The following is a 25234-nucleotide window of genomic DNA, read 5'->3' on the forward strand; positions in this document are numbered from 1 at the left end:
ATATCCCTTTGGCTGCAGCGCACATGCTCTGCTAGGTAACGCTGTCATCACGAGCCCATCCTCAAAACTGGTGTGTCTCCCGTTTCACTTCCCTTTCAAGCCCAGCATTGTTTAGGGGCTTACTCTTGGACCTCAGTGTGTCTGTTGGTGGCTGCTTTCCAATTTTATATCAATGTTCAGATTTTTTTTCTTTCTTTTTTTTTTTTTTTTTTTTTTTTTGAAGTTCATGGAATTTTCCTTGGAGGCCCAGGACTGCCTCTGTGACTGACCTTCTCGTGTACACAGGAGGCAGTGGCCTCTGTCAGGAGTTCAGCTTGTCATGAGTCACCGCCTGACTTCCTTTCTGCGTTTGTTTACTTGTTTGTCTTCCCCCTGTAGTGTTGGTTTCTCAGGTATGGGTGTGAAAGTTCTCAGGAGTGTGGTGGATTCCTTGATTTATTGGTTTCTTTGATTCTCTTCCCCTTCAAACCCCAGACACTGTGTCCTTTCCCTGCTCTGCTTCTGGAAGCTTCCCCCGACCCACCCCCATGAGGTCTGCACACTCAGTCTCCTACTCCCTTGAACTTCTCATCATTGCCTGAGGCTTCCTGGCTCCCTGTCCATCACGACTCACATGTTTACAGCCCTTCTGCACCTGGAGGCCTCTGAGGCCTCTTTCAGCCATCTTAGTGCAGGGAATCCTTAGGGTTGGGGTTCCTGTGTATGCCTGACCTTTGATCTCTCTAAGGGCATCAGAACAATTCTAAGACCCTTTCCTGATCACCCAGTCCATCAGAATTCTCCTCCAAGATGAGGCTCTTGGCTCTCTGGGTGGCACAAACATTGTGACTCTTCCTCACCTGGCTCAAGACTGAGCTCTTTCCTTTACCACCATGGCAGCTACAGGGCGGGCACTCTCTGCCAAAACTGCCTTTCCATTCCTCAGCTGTCAAAGGTACACAGGGAACAACGTGTGCAAAAACCCTGTGGAGGGCATGAGCACGGCCAATAAGAAGATGGAGAGACTGCTGGAGCCTACGTGGCCATAGCTATCATTACAGGGGTCCCTACAAGAGGGAGCAGTGGGTGCAAGCCATGAAAGAGATGGGTGAATCCAAAAAGGGAGAAATCACGGGCTGCTAGCTTAGAAAATAGAGGAAGAGCGAGGAGCCAAGGAGTCAGACCATTCTGGATGCTGAAAAGGCCAGAACAACACTTGCCCCAGAACTCTCAGGAAGCGACCAGCCCTGCAAATATCAAACTTCAGATGTCTTGGACGGGAAGATCAAGATATATGCCCCAGAGGCTGTAGTTAGTGACTTGTTAAGAAAACAGCCAGTGGAACAATGACAGGAGCCCAGGCCACAGCCGAGGACAAAAGAAATTCATGGGCACCAAGCAGCTAGCAATCACCACGCTAGGAATCATGTATTTACTTAACTGTACTAAGCGCTGTAAAGAGAGCTATGGGGTGTCATATGGGTTGTGAAACCATCCAGGAAGTGAGCCGAAGTGCCTAAGGAACCCCCATGAGCTGTATACCGAAGGGTGCAGGCAAATAGGCCAAGTACAAAGATGAAACAAGCCCTGCAGAAAGGATATGTAGCATATGGAGAAGCCCTGGCACAGGAAGGAAGGGGCCCAGCTTGATCAGAGAGGAAGTGGAAGGCTGGGTGGGATTAGGGAAGGCAGAACAGTAGGCAGGGCCTAACCTCAGCACAGGGATGCCAGAATACAGGGAAATACAGGCACTAGGGGTATGTGTATAAGATCCTTCTGAAACTTAAGGCCTTGCAATCATTAAACAAGACAATAAACAAATATATATATATATGTATGTATGTATATATATATATATATATATATATATATAGAGAGAGAGAGAGAGAGAGAGAGAGAGTCCAAAGGAGCTTGATTTCAAATACTCAGAACAAGGCTGAAGTAAATCTCCCAGAAATGGCACTAAAAATGAGAGATTAAGATAATTCGTTAGCCAAGAAGCATAGACACTCAATAAATATGCTTTTAAAAGAAAAAATTCAAAGGCAACTTTCACCCCCCAGAGAAAACAAAAAGTTATAATCACAGAAACCCCATGAACAAAGAAGGCTCAGGAGAATAGGGCTCTTGCCACACAAGCATAAGGGAGTCTGCTTCCCAGAACTCATTTTTAAAAATAAAAATGAAGTAGCCAGGCATTGTGGCGTATATACTTCTAACCCCAGCACTGGGGACTCAGAGTCAGAGGATCCTTTGGGCTCAATGACCACCCAGGCTATGCTAATCAATGAACTTCAGGTCCAGTGAGAAATCCTGTCTCAAAAAAAAAAAAAAAAAAAAAAAAAAAAAAGTGGATGGCACCTAAGAGATGACACCTGAGGTTGATCTCTGGACACACACATGGGGACACACACACACACACACACACACACACACACACACACAGATTTTCAAAGAGAGAAAGAGACTTATTTACTTACTTTGTAGCTGAAAGTTCTAGGGAAAGCATGGGAGGGGGGCTAGAAAGATACCTCAGTAGTTAAGGCGTTCTTGCAGAGGACCTAGGTTCTGTTCCAGCACCCATATGGAGGAACTCCAGTTCCCAAGGATCCAATGCCTCTTTGTAAAGCACCTGTATGCACATAGTACACATATCAGTCTCACGCACATATACAAAAAAATAAGAAAACAGAAGGAAGGACATCCCAAAAGCCCCCGCTAGGAAGAACATCCCTTGTGCCAAGCTATCCTTCCAGAGAGACTGGGACAAAGAGAATACCATAGAATCATCTCAGCTTTGGCAAGTGAGCTTCCAAGCCATGGACCTCCTCATAGAAGGTATTTACAGAATTCTAAAGAGAAAACTCTATGTCCAGCCAAAGTATCTGTGAAGGGCAAGGAGACACCTGGGAATTCATAGGTTTGCTTTTTATGCCTTTTCTTATAAGTTTGTGGGGAATGCTCATGAGGTCATCTAGAAAATGTAGGTCCTCTGGAGAGCAAGGTCAGGCAAGGTCTCAGCCCACACCCGAGGCAGAGGGGGCTGCCCAAGAGAACAGTGAGAGAGCAGCCTGTCGTTGGGAGATGTATACAGCAAGCATCCCTTGGATGGTACATGCGGTTGCACACATGTACACACTTGGCATACAGAACCACGCCTGCATACACAATTACACGTATAGACTCGGAATGCAGACCCACACCAATGTACTCCTCCTCCTCCTCCTCCTCCTCACAAACAGGCTCCTTCACGTGTGCTTGTGATTCTCCCAGTGAAGCTCATCCCCTAACTAGCAGGATGGTTTAGCAGCTAAAAGGCATGTGCCATCAAGTCTGAAAATCTGAGTTTGATCCTCAGAACCTAGATGGTGGAAGAAGAGAATTGACTCGCAAAAGTTAGCCTCCCACCTCCACACACATGTATGTGCACAGAAAAATAAGTAAACAAGGGCTTGGCAAGATGGCTCCATGGGTAAAAACATGTATTGCTCAGGCAGAGACAGCATTCAATTCCCAGCACCTATTTCAGATGACTCACAACGCCTATAACTTCAGCTCAAGAGGAATCTAAAGCCTTCGGCCTGTGCAGGCACATACTCTCACATGCACAGACCTACACAGAGACACATGAACATGTAATTTAAAATAATAATAAATTATTTTAAAGACAAATAATTAAATAAATGTTAAAAAAAAGAAAACCCTAAGGCAAACCCAAAGGCAACCCTTAAGTACAGCGTAAGCAGAAAGCAGTTATCACAGAAGGACCCTGCGAACATAGTATTAATGCAGTGATCTTTTAAAGCTACATGTGTCTTTAGAATGCAAACGCTAAATATTTATCTAGCCTAAACTGTGGTGTAACTACGCAGAAGGAATGCTGGGGAAGAGGTTGTAGGACAAAATCCTCATGGCTGGTCTTCCATGTTAGTCTCTAGATAATGCCCAAGACTGCAAAAGTGAGAAACAGTGATTCAAGAAAAATGATAGGAAAAATACAAAGAAAATAGAGAAATATGACATTAAAACTAAGAAGTAGGAGGTCAATGGGGATAGTTTAGGTAAGAGGGTGCTGTAGGGAAGGAAAGCAAGGATAGAGGTTGAAAGGGACTCCATGCTCTGCTTGGCCACAATACTGGGAGTTGGTCTCACAGCTTTTCTGGGCCGGAGCAGAGCAGATAAGGTGGCCACATGGTTATGTGTCTACTCAGAACTGAGAAGTTAAGCTAGGAGGCTGAGAGGGGATGAAATAGATGCTGGAGGACCGTTACCATGAAGGCAACCCCCAGAAAGTATGTCCTCAAGGCCACTGGACAAGAGGCTACAGAGAGCAGAGAGCATGGGCAGTGAGAGAACTGAGCTGATGCAGGAGGCCAGAAGGTAGGCCTAGGAAATCTAGGAGCTCTTGCATCTCAGAAGTCTCAGGGAGGCTTCAAGGAAGAGACAGGAAAGCAAAGGCTGAGTGCCCACTGGGGTAACTCTTGATGCCACATTCATTTTGCCATGACAAGAGTCCTCTGGCGAAGAAGAGATGGACAAGACCTCAAGGACCCAGATAGGGAGCCTGAAGTCCGCAGGTCAGTTCTGCCTCTAATGGCTGGCTGGTCCATGAGAAAGGCAGTGGTGTGCTCAATTCATGTGCCCCCAACTGTCCTTGTACTCAGAGGTACAGTCATGGAGGGATGAAAGCCCTGAGATATACAGAGGGAAGGAGGGAGGCTCCCTCCTCAAGTCGGGGCCAGGCTGGGTGTAGACTGAACACAGGCTAGACTCTTCCCTTATACTGTCCCAGCTCTCAGCAGCCTGACTCAGCTGCCCAGCTGCCAGAGGGAAGCTGAGGGAGGCCCTTCCAGACCTGAACCTTCCCAGTGCTAGACTTCTCTGCTCAGCATCCTTCCAGGAAAATGGGCGGGTTTCCTGTGGAAGAGTCCCAGTGCCAGGAGAGCAGGCTCCGAAGGGTGGCAAAGCACCTACAGCTCCCACCACCCTCCCTGCCAGGCACCCCTCCCATGTGCCTGGCTCCGCCCCGTGGACTCTTGCTTCTTCAGGTTAGATGTCGTCCATTGTTCCTGGCAGATATTTTCTGAACGACTGCTATGCGCTCTGAGAACACGGGGAGCAGGGAGAGGCAGGGGGGTGCAGCGCCCAGCCCTGCCCTTGAGGAAGTCAGTACAGTGAGCCATGGACAGTAAACAGGCAATAAATTGTCCTCTGTAAGGTTGTCAGGAGAAGAGGAGGAAGCACCCAAAGCAGTCATTCACACTCCAGTATGAATGAGCGCCTCTGGGGCTCTGCTCAATAACAGACCAGACCAGGGTGGCCTCCCATTTCCAAGGACTGGGACAAGGGTGGGGAGGGTTGTAGAGAGGGGGCAGGGCAACTCCCTCCCTTACCATAGTTGCCTCACCAGCACCCAGAGTTCCCTAGCTGCATCCCTGAGACTCCTAGGAGTCCCCGCAATAAAACCCTACCCCCAACTTACCCTGGTCTCTGTCCCTTCTGCCCCCTGTACCCTCTCCACAAGGCCTCACCCTCCCCACCATCCTGGAAACGATTTTGTTGTCTACAGAGATTATGTGTAACTGACTGTGAGTTATAAGTCTCCGGAGCGAGCGAGCAGCCTGTTACCTAACCAGGCCTGGCTCGTGCCAATGTCTTGAGTAATTATTGGGGAGGGGGGCCTCAGCCCGCAGCCGAACCTCTCCAAGGGAATGCTATTGTTTTTCACGTCAGCTGTGCCTTGGACAGAAAACTGTAGGAATGAGATGGGGTGGAGGGCGGCTTAACTCTTTGGGCCCTGTCTGCCCTAGCTTCTCAGGGCTGCCTGGCAGGGAGCAGGCCCCGTCGGGGGTCAGAACCCCAGGCTGAGCCGGCAGCCGCCACTTGGCAGAGCCTGTGGAAACCACGGTGCAGCTCTGTGCAGACAGTTGTGGAAACTTGGGCGGGCTGTCAGTGCGCCCGGCCAGCATCCCAGCCCTTTCTCCCTCCCCTGCCCCTGCTTCCCTGCGGCTCACCTGCAGGCCTACAGCTGGCAGAGGAAATGTCCTGCTTGTCTGGGGCCCAGTAGGGCTCAAAAAGAACCAGGCACAGAGCAACAGGCACCCCTAAGGTCCTCAGACTGCCCCAGCTCAGCTGGATCTCTGCCGGCTCTAGAGGAACCCACAACCTCTTCCTCCTGGTGCTCCCAGCCCACTGGCACCACGTGGTTACAGCCAGACCCACTGAGGTAGGGCACGGGGTTCTTGAGGCAAGCCTCAAGGCCAGGGAGGAAGAGGCAGGGTGGGTGCCACAGAAGCTGCACCCTGAGAATTCTGGCCTTTGTGGTCACTCAAGAGTCAGTCACGGGGCTTAAAACTCACTCAACTCAGAGGCGAACAATATGTGAGTATGTCAAGCTAGGTGTAGAATGGGGCAGGTCCTAAGGAACAGGCCAAAAGGCCATGCCATGAGAAGGGACGTGCCAGTTGACGAGCTGCTGCTGAGATAATGACAGTGGTGCCTCAGTCAAGAGCTCCCATGGGCCCAGAGCAGCAGCCAGACCAGGAATTGCCTGTGCTTTCCTCAAGGCAGCACCTCTATGGCTGCTCCCACGGTCACCATCACCTCTGTATTTCCGCAGAGGGAAGGAGGAAAGTACCTGACAGGCACCCTTCCTTCTCACATAGCCTTGGTCACTCTGACAGGCCGCTATTAGCTTTCCTTCTGCCCAATGACCAGAAGGCAATGAGCCAATGCAAGGACCCCTGGTGAATATGTGGTTAATTCAAGGTTCTTTTGCTAAAGGAGGAAGTGGTTCTTTCTTTGAGAGCACACCCATGTGGTTCAGAGCAAAAGATCTCCAATAGGAACTGGGTGTTGGAAAGAGAGCAGGGAGTTCTCAGACCCTAGGGGGCACAGTCTGAGTCTTGAGAGACAGCTATATCCCTGGGATGAAAACAAGGCTTACCAGCTATCTGCAGAGCTCAGCTTAGGAGAGGTCAAAGTTAAGAGCTCTCAGATTCCTAAGTGGTGAGGTCAGACACCACCAGCAACTTTGTGATCCAGGCAGCCTTGAGGGTCCAGGCTGCCATCACTGTTGTATGGAGGCATTAAAGCTTGGTGTGGCGATGCCAGCCGCCAAGAAGCACCTACCAGTGAAGGTGTGAGGGCAGGACACAGAAGACCCAGGAGGAGAAGGAGGTGGTGGCCTGCCTGGGGGAAAGAGACCCAGGAAATGTACATCCTGGGAGTCTGAGGATGAAAAGGGAAAATCCCAAAGGCAATTCTTAACCCCAGGGAAGACGGAAAGGTGAGGTCACAGAAGATCTTGTGATTCAGCTAATATTCATTTCTACTTCCTCTAAACCCCACAAAAAGAAAATGGCAGTAGAAGCAACAAAGGGGAGATTTACTAGTATAGATAAGCAAGCAAAGACATTAAAAGAGCAGACCACAGAAAAACAGGAAACGAGAGAAAGAGACCCCAAAAGCTGAGGAAATTAGATGCAGATACACCAGCAGAGATGAACATAGAAATGAAAGCAAGAGCCCAACCTTCCAGGCAGAGCCACCACCAAAGATAAGGTAGCTACCATTGCTAGAAGAACTTTATACCATCCTGAGGACAGGGCCAACAAAGAGAAAGTGCCTACTGAAGCTTAGCCTGAGTGACAAGCACTCCCTCAGTATCCCCACAGTCCATGACCCCTACCCAACCAAAATGAGAGGCTACCCTCTAGAGATGTCTGAACTCGAGGACCTTAGGAGCAGCTATGGATGGAGTTGAACACTTTGAGGTTGAAAAGTCAACTCCTAAAATGGCCCACTGGGTTCCATTATTGTTTCAGAGTATAAAAAACACTCACCCTAAGTCTCCTGAGAGAAGACTATAGGTCACACACAGAAAATGAAGGATGGAAACATTAGGAAGTGACTGCATGATAAGTACATGTCCTTCAAACTTTGGGGGTGGGAGTGTAATTTCCAATCTAGAGTCCTAAATATAACTGACGAATAAAAATATTTGCCAAAATGCACACTCAAAACAGGCAAGAACACAAAAACTGGGGACTGAGGGGAATATAATACCTAAAAACTGGAGATAAACTAGCCCTGACAGGACTGCAGCAGAAAGAGGAGGGAAAAGAGAAAGAGAGAGAGAGAGAGAGAAAGGGCACCTCTCCTTTTATAATTTTATAATTCTTACAGAAAGTCAAAGAATGAGTGACAGATGTATTAAAAGGACTTGGGGTGTGGCTCAGTGGTAGAGTGCTTGCCTAATGTAGAAAGACCTGAATTTGAGCCCCAGCAATGAAAGAAATAATTGAACAAAAATTTAAAAATATTAATTCTCTGGGACTGGAAAGATGGCTCAGGAGTTAAATGCGTTTGCTGCTCTTGCAGAGGACCTGGGTTCAATTCTCAGCACCCACATCAGGCAACTCACAACTACCTGTACCCAAGCTCCAGGGGATCCAGCACCCTCTTCTGACCTCCATAGGCACTGGAACATACATGGCATATACATACTGATACAAACACATAAATTAAAAAGTCTTTTAAAATATTTTTAAATTTAAAAAAAAAAAGGATGAGCAAGATGGCTCAGGTAAAAGCACTTGCAACCAAGTTTAGTGACCTAAATTTGATCACTAAAACCTACGTGATGGAAGGAGAGAACCAGCTCCCACGAACCATCCACTGACCTCCATATACATGTACATGCACACACACAAAATGGTTTTGTTAAAAAAAAAAGAACAAAAAAATAATAATAAAAACTAAGTCAAAACAAAGGCAACCCCTAACTACAGAGAAAACAGAAAGTGGTTGTCACAGAAGGACCCTGTGAACATAGAATTTGTGCAGTGATCTTTCAAAGCCACATGTGTCTTTAAAGTGCAAGCGCTAAATATTTGTCTAGCCTAGAACTGTGGTGTAACTACACAGAAGGAATGCTGGGGAAGAGGCGGTGGGACAAACTCTTGGTGGCTCATCTTCCATGTTAGTCACTAGATAATGCCCAAGACTGCAAAAGCAAGGAACAGAGAGATTCAAGAAATATGACAGGAAAATTAAGAAACAGCCAAGAAAATGGAAGACTTCCCTCTGGAAACTATTGGGGACTAAGGATATAACCCCAACAGTTAGGAGATGAAAGGGCTTCTGACAGGCTTGCTTCGTGTCGGTGAGAAACTTCTAAACTGCAGAAAAGGGAACGTGAGTGCCAGAAGATTGAGAATTCTGCTGGTGATGTGGTGAGGAAGAGGAGAGGGTCCAACAGGGAGGAGCTGTGGCTTGGAAGGAGAAAGTGAGGGTATGCCAGGGCCTGGGGTGGCAGGAGATGAAGGGCAAGCCAGGCTGGAGCACTGGTGTATGTGCAGTCTTGGGGACAGCTAGAACCTGGATGGGGGGAAGAGGACTGTGGTCATGTGGAATGGGGCAGTGGTAAGAGAGGAGAGCTCACTGCCAGGTGTTCCCGTCCTTTAACCAGGAGTGACAGAAGGACCCAGGTTCCTCCCTACGCCTCCCAAATCTGAAGGTTCCTTTGAATGGTCTTCAAGACTCCAAGATCTGGGCTGCTAATGGAAAACCCGAAGGCCAAAGGGCACTGGGGCTTCCTGGGGCCTGTTAACCATACCCATCTGGTCAGCCTACGTCCCCTTACCATAGCCCTGGTGTCCCAGGTGACTTCTTTCCCCTAGCTCCAAGCACAGGAAGGATGGGCTGGGAACTGCAGGATAGGCCTGAGTCTCTCGTCAGCTGGAAAGGTCAGCCCAGGCCAGGCAGGCCCAGGGCCAACCAGAACCTCATTCCTAGAAGGAGGTTTCACCACCTTTTGGCTCATCTTCTGAGAATTATAGACCTTCCTGGGAGCCCTCAGCCTTGGACCCCAAAGAGCACCCCACATCCAACTCTTGCCCTGGCTTGGCAGAACAAGAACTTAGTGGGGCCATAATATGTCCCAGTTGGTTATGGGCACAAGGTAAATCTCAAAGTCTACCAGGTGTTTTTCTGCATGGGATGGCTATGATGTCCTCCAGACAGCTCAGCCCCCACCCTGCCTACCCAGTTTCCCCCAAGAGCAAGGAGAGCCACTGCAGGCTCTCAGTGACAGCAGCTTTCCAGAGAATTCTTCTTCAGAGTCACTAGCCCTGCCTGGAACCTGCTCAGCTCCCACAGTGCCCAGCGTCAGGTAGAAGGCTCCTAGCAGCAAGGTGAATGGCCTGTCTTTAGCTGTAAGGTGAGGTTGAGGTTTCAGGATAGAGCAGTCAATATCCATGGTGACAGGAGGCCATGGCCAGGGTTGGGGGCTGGGACAATACTGTGATGTGGACCCTGTGGGTGCAGGGAAAAGTGGTGCCTGTCATCTACACTGCACCTGGAGCTTGGTTGGAGCCTTTCAGGGGTGGGGGCCAGGCCAGAGAACCTTGCCTTTTGCTTTGTGTTGATGTGGCCCTGGGTCCCCCACTCCAGTGTGCCCCCCAGTGCAGACCCCACTTCTGCATCTCTGCTTAGAGCAGGCTTCTTAGGGGAGCACTGTCACCAGAAGGGAGAAGGGAGTGGCAATGCTCACCACCACCACCTCCAGAGATAGGATATCTGTGGGAGGCACCTCCTCCAGGGCCCGGAGAAGCTAGGAAGACTAGCTGGGCGGGCAGTACCTGGGCCCTGCCAGCATGGCCAAGGCCAATACAGGAGCACAACCTCAGAGAAGACAGCAGAGCCAGGGCCACACCCGGTGGTACTTACCATTCAAAGACTGGACAGGACTTATGCTGAAGTGACCAGTACACCCTATATCAGATACAGGGAGAGACTGGATCTACCAGCCTGGGGCTAGGGTCCAAACTATCCCCACTAGGGTCCCTACAGAGGTTCTAGAAGGCCTGTGAGTAGCCAGAGTCAGAGAGCAAGTTCATTCCCTTCACATCCAATAACTATGGCACGTCAGTGTCCCCTAAGTCTTCATGTAAATAGGAGGTGGACAGTCCCAAAGGCCTGAGCCTGAGCTGGAGATCAGGCATACCACTGTGACCATGGCATAGTGGCCTGAGACATGGGTGTGGGAAGTGGTAGAAGGTGGGCTGGCAGCAGGGAGCAGGCCGGACATGACTGCTGCTGATGTCCGTTCTGACGAGCCTGGGAAAATAGGGAAGAGAACCTGCCAAATATGTCCAGATGGGCTGGAGCACTGGGGCCTGGCGTGAAGCCCCAACAACTTCCTGCTGGTCCAACTCTTCTCACCCCCTTCCTGAACAGTCAGCTGAAGACCAGAAGCAGCCAGGGGCTAGCCCCACACACTCTGATCTGCTATGTGAGGACCAGCACAGTGACCCTGATGGGTGACCTCAGAGCCTTGTGTCTATATGACAGGCCATGGAGGAGGAGTGCCCAGACACAGGAACTGAGCACAGAGGGAGACAATGAGGAGGAGGGGGTGGCCAACGGTATGGCTGTGTGGCTAGTATGAGGGACGCACCATGGCTGGGTGTGGAGAGATGAAAGCCTGAAGAGCTCGTAACTCTTTTGTTCCCAGTAACATGGGGGCAGAAAAGGGGCCCAGAATCTGAGGTTCCTTTATTCATGTGATGCCTTCTAAGCCTTGAAGATCTGCTTGTCTGCTGGCAGCCCCATTGGAGTCCAACTCAGGATACCTGTCTTTCCATTAGGGTTTCCCAACTCACCAAGTAAAGGCTGAGCCTACCTATGAGATACTGAAATTTCTGTCCCATGACTCTGTAAGTGTTCTGTGTTGGAAGGAATAAGGATGAGAGCTGAGAATCCTGAGGCACAAAGGACAAGAGTGAACAGGATGGGAAGCCTTGATCTGTCCCTTAGGAAGCAAGATTCCCCCACACTGCAGCCAGGCTTCTACTCCAAGCAGAGTACTGGGCCTGACCCAGCTCTCAGAAGGGAGTCAATATGTAGGCAAGTTAGGGGCATCCTAAGTCTGTGTCCTCACAAGTTTCAATCCTGTGCCAGGAGAGACACCGGATTCTAGTTTTCAGACCTAGGCACCCAGCCCCCACCTGCAGCCTTAGGCCTAGCCCCCAGCCTGACTCCAGCCTCAGGGATCCTGACTTCAGAAAATCCTGTTCTCAGAGTAGAAGCAGGAAGTGGGGGAGGGAGCAGGGCCCCATCCCGTTCTGCAGGCTGGGCTGGGGGCTGCCTGCCCACCTGGGTCAGCCACAGCTGCAGCTCAGATGACTGACTGGCTGAGTCATGGGGCCCCTTCAATCTCAGGGCTGGGACAGAGGCTGAATAGCAGTGAGGCAGGATGCTCAAGCGTTGTAAGGGCAGGCAAGGGTTTGAGGGCTCCAGACACCAGCTGAATATCGCTCACCTTTACCTCAGAATTTCCTGCCCAGCTCCCTGATGCCAACGTGGCATCAGCCTTCTAGAGGCGGCTCCCAGTGTCTTGGCTCCCAGCACATAGCCACACTCAGCTCCACAGAACCTGTACCCAACACCATGAACACATCCACGGGTGTGTGCATACATAGCACACACGGGCAGGCCAGACTCTTCAGTCAGTCACCTTACCAGCAGAGTTCTAGATCATTCTAGCCCATGGTAAACATGATCCCTGCATCTCATCCTGTGGGTCTGGGTTGAGAGCCTACTGCAAGCCAGGTATGGGTGAAGCAAGGAACCTCCTTCTGCTTGTCTGTCCTGGAGAAACAGAAAACCAGGATCAGCACAAGAACCCTGAGCTCTCAGCAGTGGACAGGAGGAAGGCTATGCAGTGTGGACAGGTATGAAGGGCTGGGGAAAAGGAAGAGAAGCCTGAGAGTGACAGTGAATCCTTAAGGGAAGGAGGTGGCTGCTTATGGTTCAGCAGGTGCAGAAGGCCTTGAGGGTCCCAGAAGGCCAGGAGGCCTGGGGCTGGCAAAAGCCAGCTGATTGGGGTCAGTCAGAGGCCACTCTAGGGTAAGAGTAATGAGAAGCATGAAGGCCAACAGTGGGGGAAGGGTCAGAGCTCCTAAGGCAGAATGGCTACAGCCATCTCTGTAGCGTGGCAATGGGGTCTGAAGCAGCACTCAGGTTCTTGTCAGGTGTGAGGACAAAGGAGGATCCAGGTTGAAAATCTTGGAGGCCACTAACTACTATGGGGGAAAGGCCAAGATCTGGGTGGGTTGGGTGGGCCATGAGAGAGAGGAGGTATCCTCTAAATGCCCCAGATTCAAAGTGGAGGCTAAGGGAAGGAGGCTAGCAAATAATGAGGAAAGAGAATAGTCTATAAAGAGCCAGAGACTGGGAATCAGAAAGCCATGCCCAGGAGGCATGTCCTGGGGAGACCAGGTCACAGGTGGGAAACCCTGCAGCAGGAGCAGATGCTTAGGAGACCAGACAAGAACCAGACCAGACCCACTAGAACAAGGATCTACTCCCAGGATGCTCCAGGCACAGGGCATTCATGGGCTAGGGTTGCTCCCTAGGTCCCCTCGTCCAGAATCAGGGCCCAGGTTGAAGCACAGCAGGTCCCTTCAGGGAGGCCTGTTGCATGTGTAGCCACCCCAAGAAGCAAATGCCCTTAACGTGTTCTAACCGGCGGCCTCAAACTTTGAGTTGAGCAAAAACAAGCAAGCGGAGTGCCACACCTGGATCATATTACTGCTGATGTCAAAACTGCCATGGAGGGATACAGTGTCTCATGCCAGAGGAAGGGAGGGTAACACCCTGTCACTAGCCCAGCACCTGGCAGAGGAGGCCCCAGGGAGAAATAGGAGGCAGTGCTGAATGTCTGTTTTCCAGAATGGGTCACCGTAGAGCGTGCAGATCCACACAGCCTTGTAGAGGCCATCGTGAAAGCTGTCACCCATGAAAGCCAGCACCTAGGTGATACAAAGAGACGAGGCAGACCAGGTTCTCAATGCCCCTGACTGTATCTGGGATAGGGTGAAGGGAGAGGCCGTGGCCTGTCAAGCTGAGTATACATAGATACTATGTGTCTCTGTGGGGCACACATGGCTGTTGCAAGGCCCCCTCTCAAGGACTGTCCTGCTCTGAGTGAGGTGTGAAGAGAACTCAAACCAAGGCTGTAGGTGCAGGTGATATTGGGGGCCAGGGAAGTGCTCTTACACAGAGGAGCAGGGAGTGACAGTGCTCAGATCAGGGGAGAGGGGGTGTTAAGAAGGTCCCACCCTGTACCCTGAGAAGTCTGTGAGATGCACAAGGGACCAGGGAAAGTCTTGGATGGAAGTAAAAACCGGGGCTAGGTCTAGGACTAGACGGCACTTGAAAATGTTCAAGAAAGAAGCATCGGGAAGAGGATCTAGAATGAGCTGAGTCATAGAACATCCCCACAGAGACTGAGCTCCCAGAAGCACCCAGAGGCTACCCAGGCAAGGCGGGTCCTGGTCAGTATGGCAACAGGGATGGACCCAGGCCATAGTCAGAGGCCTGGTGAGGTTGCTCACCAGGAAGCAAGGGCGGCAAGGGAGAGAGAAAGCAATAGCCAAGGGATAGGACATCTCTTTCCCCTACCTGGCTACTGAGGGATGGTAGGAATGTCTGTCGTGTAAATAAGATAGCTGGTTACATGGGTGTACTCGTGTGAAGAGCTAGGCTGAGAACAGCTCACCAGTGTTCACAGTGACAGGTAGGTCCCAGAGTGGCAGGCAGAGGTGGACATGAACAAAGAGAAAACAGAAGAAGCTCCAGATCTGGGGTGGGGAGGGATGGGGAGGGTGAGGGACAGTGAAAGGGTGGTGAGGTGCCTGTAAATAGTAGCCACAGACCTGCTTGTGTTTGTTTGGGACACAGGGTGTAGTACAGGCCCAGATGGGCAGTTTTGATCAACACGTAGTCCCTGTCCACCTGCCACCATTGCCCACCTAGTCTGGCTGAAGGCTCTGACCTCTGGTACAACGTGTTCTGTCTGGAGTTCTCAAGCTTCCGGGACTGCATCTGAAGAGAATCCAGTGGGGGGGGGGGGGGCACTGTGCCTGCCGCCAGCACAAACAGGGCCTCTCAGATTTCAGAGCCCTTTTCCAGCCTGTCTAGATGATTGCCCAGCCTTAGCAGCTGCTGCAGCATCTGCCCATGGCGGGATTGAGCAGACAGCAGCAGCTTCCTCAGCTGGCTGGCAAGAGCAGGCCAGTCTTTTGGGGAGGGTCAAGTCCCCATTCTGAGCCTGGGTCTCACCAAACCTCCACTACCTGCCAGGTAGGTATGAGCAGCTTCTCAGCCTCTCTGTGCTAGGGCTCTTCCAGGGCAGGCAGGCAGAGGCCCCCAGTATTGTCAGAAGCTAGGGTCTATGGGGCCCCAAGCCTGCCACTACTCTGCTCCAGGACCTTTGTCCCTGAAGCTGACATCAGCTCACACAGAACAGGGAAACTATAGGTTGGACAGTTCCAGGCAACCAGGGGTACCTAGGAGGGAAGAGATGACCTAGTGCCCTGTACCTCAGGGCCACACGGTGCTGGCCCAGGGACATGTGTGAGGCAGTGCAGTCTGAAGGCAAGGCGAGGGGTGAGTCACATAAGCACCAAAGGTGACTTCAGTAGCTGCAAAAGGGAGGCCCAGTGACCTGAGCCAACGGGATTGTGTGGGAGAGGTGACAAGGGCTCCCAACTCAGGGTAGGGAGTCAAGAGCAAAGTCAACAGGGTTGCCTAGGAGGGAGGTGCTGCTCCCATCACCCCTGCTAGATTCCACCACAGAATCAGCACCACCTGCAGCTCTGTAAAAGGACACTCCTGGCCTCCCTTACCAAAGCCCCAGGGATCAAAGCTATTTGGAAACCAAGTGTGTGGTCACAGGCCTATGATCCCAGCACTTGGGGAGGCTGAGGCAGAAGGATCATAGTGTCAGGCTGGTTTGGTCTCTGTAGTGAAACCCAAGATAGGGAGAGAACTGATTAGAGTGAACCCTAGAAAAACAGACACACAAGGAGCTTGGTATGTGGAAAAGACACCCCCACTCCGTGGGGGATCAACCGCTACAGGGAAACGTACATCAACCCCACACATATTTAAAGATGAAATGCAAACCTAAAAAAAGCACCAGAAAACTAACTTCATATTGGACTGAGGAAGAGTGACCCAAGCACATACTGACTTAGAAATCATGAAGGGGGAAAAAAAAATTCATGGAGCTTCTATCTGGAAAAGCAATGGTCACCATGAGTGTAGTCACAAAACAAATAGAATGCAAAAGAAAACGCTTGTGATCTACATGTCAAAAGATAAGTCTTCACATACAAAGAGTCTTTACAAATCAATAAACATGAAAGGACTTGCCAGTAGTTGCTAACCCCATTGGCCTTTGCCCAGTGCCTTCTAGGGAGCAGAGCTCTTGGGGGCTTCCACCCCCTCATCCAAGAGAAAGGGCAGAGATCAATTTACTCACTTAGCAAATATTTGTACTAGATGACCAGCTTACGGAGCACCTACTGTGTGTCAGACTCTGAAAGACTATCAGGGACTCAACAGGAATGGCACACTCAGGACCTGACCTCAGGAGTCTCAAGTTCAAATAAGAGACAATAAACAAATAAATTAATAAACTCGGGAAGCTCATGGAGGGGCAATGGTTGCAGAACATGCCGGGAGAAATGAGATAAGTGGAAGTTTTCGCTAGAGCAGTGGGCACTTGAGCTCAAAGTCCACAACGTAGTGGGAGAGTGGATTTTCCAGGTAGAGGGGACTCTGAGAGCAAAGGTCCTCGGTGAAAATGGAAGAGGATGTGTTCAGGGTCTGTGTGAGAAGGGGTCAGAGAGGAGCTGTAGAGAGAGGTGACATTTACCCATGCGGTGGGAAAGCTGAGGGCAGAAAGCAGAGGTCTGAGTGCAAAGGTCAGCTAGTGCTGCCCAGAGCAAAGCAAAGCAGAGGAGCGCAGGCCTCTGGGTCAGATGTGAAACTAGGCCTGGGCCAGAGCCTGTTGCAGAGGTTTGCAGGGGCTGGATTTGTATGAATACTTGTGTGGGTCTGCGTGTGTGTGTGTGGATTTGTGTGTCCATGGTGAATAGAGGTGGGGGGCTAAGAAAGAGTAAGAGAGTCGGGCACAAGGGAACAGTCGTAGGAGACCAGGTAAAAAGTCACGCACCACAGGTATGTGCGGAGCTGTTTGGGTCTTGATGGCAGAGGGTCTCCAGAGTCCATATGACATGAACTAAGTGTCCTAGACAGAGCCCAGAGAAAAAGGCAGACATCTTTGCTGTGGCAGTTTTCCTGGGTGAGCTCTGCCTGCCACATCCCAGTCTTGAGGTACTCTTTCTATAGCGCCAGGTCCCATCTGGGGTGGTTGATGAACTCATATGTCTGGTGTGGCTGGTAATCAGGAATATTCATTTGTTGGCATAAATAATTTATCTGGTGAGCTGGAGGGTGTCGGGTGTTTATCTGCATAAACAAGACGAGGAGTCGGGTCGTTATTTCTCAACATTTCTTTTTTTTTTTTTTTTTTTTTTTTTTTCCTTCTTAGAGACAGTGTTTCTTTATGTAACCCTGGCTGGCCTGGAACTTACTACATAGACCAAGCTGGCCTTAAACTCACAAAGATTCACCTGCTCCTGCTGGATTATGGTGTACACCACCACACCTGGCCCTTTTGACATTTGTAAAATGAGTAACAGGGGTTGAAAAGATGCTTTCTAAAATGGAGGCCTCGGGCTTGGTACAGAAACACTGTTCTACATGGCCAAGAGGCACCCAGACTGGGCTCTGCCTGCATTCTCAGGCACGCTCACCCATGTGTGCTGGGGGTCCTGTCAGGCAGATACTGCATACAGGCTTTTCTACAAAAGCCAGAGCACTAAAGCAAAGCCATATGTATATATGTGTATGTGTGTGTGTGTATGCACACACACACACACACACACACAATGACTGTAAGCGCAGCCTCTCTTGGTTGTCACACCTGATGTGCCCTGCATCTAATCTACAAGACCAACCTTCACGAGCTCCAACTGACCATGTGCATGTCACAGGAGTTCTACATGGTTTCGCCATGCAGGTGGGTGTTGGATGAGGTTGTGTCCTGTAGGCAGCAAGGCAGCACCTCTTCCCCTGCTGCTCTCAGGTAGGTGAAACTGCCTTCATTCCCCTCAAGCTCGGACTCTGGAGTGAAGGTGTCACCTGTCTGTCACTGGTTGCACCCTTCCATGAGCTTAGAATAGTACTACAGCAGGTAGAGGCAGAGACCCACAACTGACTGGGCCCAATTCCAATGAGAGAAACAGGTGACTAACAAATGACACCAGTCCTCAGCCTGAGGACTGAGGAAAGAAAGGGCCAAGAGTGGACAGCCCTGAGATAGCCACCCACTGCCATATTCGGGGGGCAGCATAGGCCTTGAGTCAAGGGAATGAGAAAGGAAAAAAAAGGGTCATGTGGGAAAGGGAAGTGAGTTACAAGGTGGCTCCTGGGCCAACAGGATGTTTTGTTTTGAAAGGACCACCACACATACATCCACTGAAGTGAGAGGCCAGCAGGAGACAGTAGCTGGGCTGGAATGAACTGGGGAGGATGGAGCAACCCAGCTGTGTCCAGGGATCCTAGCCTCCTGCTGAATGGCTTCTGGGGGACAGGAGGAAAGTTACATACAGAAGGCCAGTAAAGGGGTTACAGGGAGGAGATGACCTGTATATACACACATCCCCCATTTCAAGCCCTCTTGTGGGGTATTTGAAATGAGGACTGTTTATGCTACCCCCTGAGATGTGGGTGAGTTTGTATTTTGAAAGGACCATCGTGTATAAACCCGCTGGAGCCCCAGTACCCAGAAAACGCTCAATAAAGGCCTACTGATCATTGCTCTCTTACTAACCTCCCCCCAACTTCTGCCCTTCTCTCCCCTATGGCATCCCTGTAGACATCCTTCCTTCTGTGAAAAGTAGGACCACACTTAGCCTAGACAGTTAAAGAGGTATCTCTTGATGGTGTATCAGAGTGCTGGGAAGAGAGGAAGTAGAGAAGTGATAGGCAGGCAGCCTAGGGTAGGGCTGAGGCTCATCAGGGCCTGCCAGGCAGTGTTCTCCTCAGGCCTTGTTGCCTGATCCATAAGATGCAGAAGTGGAGGCCAGTGGGAGCTCAGGGTCAACTGACCCAGCCAGGGGGTACCTCAACTGTCCCTAGGTTCCCATGCACTCTGTCTTCTATCTACATCCCACTGGCCAACTCCCCACAGGCCCTTCTACTGCCAGGCTGGCATCTGGTGGCTCTTTATTGGATATCAAACATTTTTAATATGGCCTCTGAAAGTAACTTATGAATGTCCCTCAAGGCATCCCAAAGGCCATCCTCTCATGACCCTACAGAGGGCCCTGAGCTGACCAACAAGGATCCCTAGCCTGAATGCATCCCAGGCCCCTGCACCCTGAACCCAAGCCCTGGTGTCCCCACCCCAGGCTAAGCTGGTTTTGGGGGTACTGACCAAGGATCAAGGCTAGGCAGGTCCTGAAAAAAAAATTCTAAAAAAAGACTCTTCAAGATTTTCCTTTGAAAACAAATTTGTAACCACATCAAACAGGAATCCCTGTCGCCTTAAGTCTGATCGCCAGCCGCCGCAGGCTCTCTAACTAGCTGTTATTCTAATTGCTTTTTCTCTCTTCCAAGGCCCACAGAAGTCTTCTATGGTTTTTACTTTGGTAAACAGAGACAGGGCACAACAAGGCTTTTGTCTGCCTTGCCATGTTAATCACTATCAAATTGCAAATAGTGATGAGATCTTAGATCTCCAAAACTGATCTGTCCCTTGGAGAACACCAGCCCAGAGCCCAGAGCCCTTCCCTGAAGGTGGTGGCACCTCTCTGAGCACCTGCCTGTTGTGACATGGCTTCCTGCCTCCACCTATTAAATACTGGGCAAAGCGCTCGCTCACCAGCTCTTGAGCCATGCATTCAAAACCCCAAAGGGAGAAAGTAGAGCCAGGTGTCTTCAGGAACAATTGTTGAAGTGTTGTGTTTGGAGCTGAATTCTGAGCTGAGGAGCCACAGTACACCAGGCCAGGACCCTCCCTGCAGTGGTCCAGCAGGACCGGACACAAGCTTAGGCATGAAGCTGCTCTGGGAGCCTAAGTGGCCAGGAGGGAGGCAGAGCCTAGGAGAGCAAGCTAAGACCCCTGTGCCCTGCCTTCAAGACAAGAAGCACAGCCTTGGCAGGCAAGCTCCCCAGACTCTTTGTACAATGCATCCAATGAAAGCAGCACGGCTCACTTTCCCAGCTAAGAAAGCAGAGGCGACAAGGAGCATGCATGGCCAGGTCTCCACATCAGCAGTCCCACCTCAAAAGGCAACCCCCATCCCCTGACTCCCAAGCTGTGCTGGACAGATTAGCCAGCCAGCACCATAGCCATCCGCCAAAAACCAGGTGAGAGTATAAGTTAAGTACATAACATCCACACTGGCCACCTCCTCACAGGCCCTTCTATTGCCAACTTTGGCATCTGATGGCTCTTCATTAGATATTGGACATTTTTAACATGGCCTCTGAAAGTGACCTATGAATGTCCCTCAAGGCACCAAAGGCCAAGCCCTCTTGACCCTATAGAGGGTCCTAGGTTGACTAGGATCCCTAGCCTGATGCATCCCTGACCTTTCACCCTGAACCCAAGCCCTGCTGTTCCCACCCCAGGCCAAGCTGGCTGAGGCAGTCTGATCTGGACAAGTCTAGGAAAGCTACAGAACTCAGTGGCAAGTTATTGCTCCTCACTATGGTGGCCAGGGCAAGCAAGGGAGCCATATTTGTGGGTAGCTGGACAATCTAGGAGGATCCTCTGGATGGTTGAGAAGACCCAGGTGTCTTCCAGGCAAACTCTCAAGCGACTGGGGAGTTGGAGGAGTCAGTGCATTTAGAGGACCCCTTGCGCTATTTCCTGTCTTCACAGTCCTGTCCTCCCTCAAACAAGGTGATAGTAGCATAGGGAGGCCCCCAACTCTGGACCCTCTTAGGACTCTAGGCTATATCCAGCCACTAGCAGCTTGGCTAATAGGACCCAGACAGGCTCCTCAAAACCCCAGTTGACCAAAGCAGCAGCCATGGGGTCATTGTGAGCTTGGGAACTGTCCAGGGAGGCTTCAAAGACACCCTTGAGAGGCACACACAGACTGGATGGGCCCTGTGGAAGCTGTCCCACAGGAGGTTTCAAACAGCCCCCCCACCCCAAGAACTCTCTTTAAGGACGTTGCCCATTAGTAAATGTGAGGCCCCCCCTAGGTATTCTACTGTGGGTCAGTAAATGTTTGTGAAACCATCCATCTCCCATGAGCCAATGGTGCTTTTCCCCTGCCTACTCAAATTGGCTATGCATTTTGAAAGCTGCATGAGACCAGACCAAGACTGGCCTCAGACAACCCTCATTTGGTGCAGGGCTCACAGAAGCCTCCCACAGGGCGTGAACCCTGGCTTCACCTGCTAGGGACAATCTGACTTCAGCTTCCACCCACTGCACTCTTAAGCCCTGAGCTTCGATTTCCCCTTGTGAGCCCTCAAGCCTGGATAATCCCATCTAGCCCTTTCAGAATACAAACAAGTAGTGGGACCAGGGAACCAGTACTGAAAGCATCAGGAGCCTGCCTGGGACTCAGACTTCACTCATGGTACACACTTGTCCAGGAAGATGGGAGCTAGCCTCTGCCCCTTGTCCTCAGATCCCAAGTCACCAAGGTTTTGAGGCCAGCAGTCAGCGGTTGGCTGAGTCATCTTATGGTTTTCCCTGAAGCAGCTTCGCAGGTCTGATCATACGAGGCCATCTGTCAGAAACTCTGGCTCAGTCCCTGCATCACTGATGTTCCCTTTACTCCAGGTCCCACTGTGGGGGTGAGGAAACCCCTGATTTTACTAACAGCACCCAGGAGAACCACCCCATGTACTCACAGCTGAAGTCCCCTCACTTACTCCCAGCTCCTGCTTTATTGCTTATGCTAGGTAGGTCCATGAACACCACACCCTCCCCCACACACAAGGTCCTCCAACTGCCCCTGGGGCTACCTATGCTTCCTAGGGAACTGTCTGGCCTCCCTAGACAGGACTTCTCTTCTTCTAGAGGAGAAAAGGAAGTGGCTGACCACCTCAGACCCCCAGGGCTGGGCTCCTTGCACAATGGCTCCTTCTTTCTAAGCAGTTCTCCAGTGGTTCTTCATTGTCTCCCACAAGCACAGCAAATATGGTCACTGTCAAGTTCTTACTCTACACTCTGTTCATCCCAGGTTCGGCCATGCCTTTACCTCCCCTCCAGTTTTTTAGCTACCTGCCTGGTGCTTGGAGCAAAACAAGCCCTTTACAGGCATGGGGTAGGGACCGCATGTTCAAGAATTCCACTCAGTCCCTGTCCTGACCCATGGGGACCTAGAAAGGTGGTGTTGTCCTAAATTAGTACCTGTTGAGTTACCTTTGAGGATGGGCACTGTTCCATGGTCCACCCAGCTTCTGCCTGCTCAACCCTCAGCTGTCCCAAGCCCTCTCTCCAGCTACCAGCCTCTCCCATATAGACCCCTTTGTATAGGAATCCAATCCCCTCCAAGCTGAGCAGGCACAGCTCTTGGCCTCTAAGGTACCACCCATTATAATCTCTCCACTTGGCCACAGGAAGCCAGAAGCTGTTCTATAGGCTCCAGAGGCTCATCCAAAATCTCAAAGACTAAAAGGCCTGGGAGGGGGCTAAGAGGTAACTCCCAGACACTGGGTATATCTAGAAATAGGAGATAACTGCTAAGGATCTCCAGGTTTGTATATATATGGATACACAAGAACTCAGTATTACACTGCACCCCAATAAGCATACATAAACAGGCACATGAGGGTGACCAAAGGCTTCTCAGGCCTGGTGCACACATTAATCCAGCCCATATCTCCTAGGACCTGCATCATGCTCTCTCTTTCAGGCCTTGCATGCCCAGGTCCTAAAGCGGTCTGCACTAGGCTGTCCCTAACATCGTGTTCATCTCTGCTTCTGTCCTCGCAGGTGACACAATTAGATCAGAGATTGGTGATCATCACAGACATGCTCCACCAGCTGCTGTCTCTGCACCAAGGTGGCCCAACCTGCAACAGCAGGCCACAAGTGGTGGCCAGAGATGAAGGTGACACCATCAACCCTGAGCTCTTCCTGCCCAGCAACAGCCTGCCCACCTATGAACAGCTGACCGTGCCCCAGATGAGCCCTGATGAGGGCTCCTGAAGGAGCTCAGAAGAAAGGTCCAGGATAACCCCAACACAGGTCTTCCCCACCTTCCTCTCAACAGGGGCACCCACCTTGTTCTCACCCCCTCAAAGGCCTGATATATCAGCCTAGCTCCCCAAGTCCCCAAAAACCCATGGGCCAAACCACCAGCCTGAACCTGGAACTCACCAAGACCCCTCTGCCCAGCCAGTGGGTACTAGAACTTGGCTGGGCATGGGGTTCCTCTCAGGCCAGAATTGTCACCATCAAGATGGTGATGCCACCCATCTGATGCCTGGGACACAAGGATGTGGAGCATCTGTATAGGCTAGGATGCAACTCAGGCAGAGGGAGGCCCGTCCATGTGATGCCAAGTGGCTTCCTAAAGGGAGACAGAAAGAATCTAGCAGGATCTAGGATCTCCACCCTCAGCCTCAAATCCAGGGCCCAGCAGGGCAGGGCAGGCCCAGCCCACACTAACTACAGGCTACAGGCTAGTGGGGGCTCAGCAGGCCAGAGCCTGATTCTTTCACTCTCTAGTGATATTGACTTCATGGCCAGGATACCAAGGGGTTTCCAGCTTCCTGCAAGGGTTATCCCAAGCAGGGGAGTATCCACTGTCCACCCCAGCCAGCTGTGGACTGCCAGCTTCTCCCCTGGAGTGGCAAGCAGGGCCCTCAAGTCCTGTGAGCCCCACAGGCAGCCTGCCTCCTCCTCCTTGCTGGTCAGAGGTGCCCAACAGGTGCTCAGACTCAGCCTCATCCCACCACATCCCTCAGTCAGCAGCTGAGCCACAGCAGGGTTAGGGGCATTACCATTTCTCCCCAGGATTGGTTCCTTGGGCATCGCAGCTCACAGAAATCAGGATAATTTCTGGTGATTCAGAATCTGTGTTTTAATGAATTTCATGGTGTGATCTTGATTGACAGGCTTTTCCAAATAAACTTGAGAGATCCAGGGTTGTCTCGGCATAATGCTTACTTCTGGGACTGTCTGGGTGATCTTCAGAATAACTTAGTGCTCAAATCTCTACAGTCTGCCTACTCTACCTTCCAGCGTCCTGTTGTTCCCCACAAAGAGCCTCAACCTCTTTGTGGACTAGACCCTGCAATTCCCTGGGGCCCAGGGACCCAGGTGGCCATGGAGTGAGCATGATTGGTTGGTCCACACAGAGAAGGTTCAGGTTCCAAGGGCTCACAGGGACCATGATACATGTCAAAGGTTGAGCCAGTCTGGCCTGGGGGTAGCCCTGAAGCCTCCCCTCCAGGTATCCCTGTCTACCCAATGTGATCAAGATGGAGAAGATCCTGAGCTCTAGGAACAGCTGAGCCTGGGTCAGGACTTGGCTAATTTAGCAGCCGGACCACACTGATATATGCCCATGAAGTCACCCTGAGATACATGTATGTGCCAGGGTCTCTCATCCATCCTTCCCAGCCCGAATGGCTTTTCACTGGGGACCCAGGAGGCCACTCAAGAGTGGATCTCTTCCAGGACCAGCTTCCAAGGCTCTAAGAATTGAACTTCTGAAAATGGAAGTGTACAAATGAGTGCTGGGGTTGCTGGGCTCCCCTCAAAGCCTCAGTTTCCCTGTTGAGATTTCAGTGTTCCTCTGTCCCGTCAGTCCACTAGGCTGGAGGCCTGTTCTAAGCCAGAAGCACCCTGCCCACCGGCCTGTAGCTGTCACTCTGTAATCCATCCACTATGAATGCAACCAGTGCTCTGTGAACAGGACCTTGCCCAGCCAGTGTCCACTCTCTCTACTGATGCCACTCTGTCCCAATTCTGTCCTCGTCCCAGAGCCCACCCCATATGCCAGGCCATCAGGGCCCGAGGCCTCTTAGCTTTGAAGAATGGAGGTGCCCTGGGGCTTTGGAGGCAGCAGATAGCAAGAAGTGGGATCAAACAGCCAAGGGTAGGGATGCAGCTGGAGGCCCCTAAAGAAGGGGAAAACCCCCAAGGGTCTCTAACCCTGATCCTCTTGGGGGTCTGAATGTCCTAGAGGCACGCACCACAAGGTCTTGGTGTCTGCTCTAATGAGCACCGGCCAGCCCTGGGAGGGAAGGGTTGGAAGGGCGCTGAGGCCTCAGGCTTCCCGGCCTCAACCCCCCTCAAGGGGGGCTCTGCAGTAACAATTGCTGGAAGGCAGAAGCTGTTGTTTCCTTGTTGGGT

General features: G+C 51.1%; 1 protein-coding gene across 4 annotated transcripts in view; it reads left to right on the forward strand.

The window, feature by feature from the left end:
• The window catches only part of Kcnq1 (potassium voltage-gated channel subfamily Q member 1), a 332782-nt gene extending 308763 nt beyond the window's left edge, over positions 1 to 24019 (forward strand). For all 4 annotated transcript variants that reach the window (XM_021633740.2, XM_060383057.1, XM_060383061.1 and 1 more), the window contains one exon: positions 22865 to 24019. In XM_021633740.2, coding sequence (XP_021489415.1) covers positions 22865 to 23080 — 216 coding nt within the window. In that variant the 3' untranslated portion in view covers positions 23081 to 24019. The remainder of the gene's footprint in view (positions 1 to 22864) is intronic.
• Positions 24020 to 25234: the final 1215 nt, after the last annotated feature.

The sequence above is a fragment of the Meriones unguiculatus genome, chromosome 1 (assembly GCF_030254825.1).
Source record: "Meriones unguiculatus strain TT.TT164.6M chromosome 1, Bangor_MerUng_6.1, whole genome shotgun sequence".
Taxonomy (NCBI): domain Eukaryota; kingdom Metazoa; phylum Chordata; class Mammalia; order Rodentia; family Muridae; genus Meriones; species Meriones unguiculatus.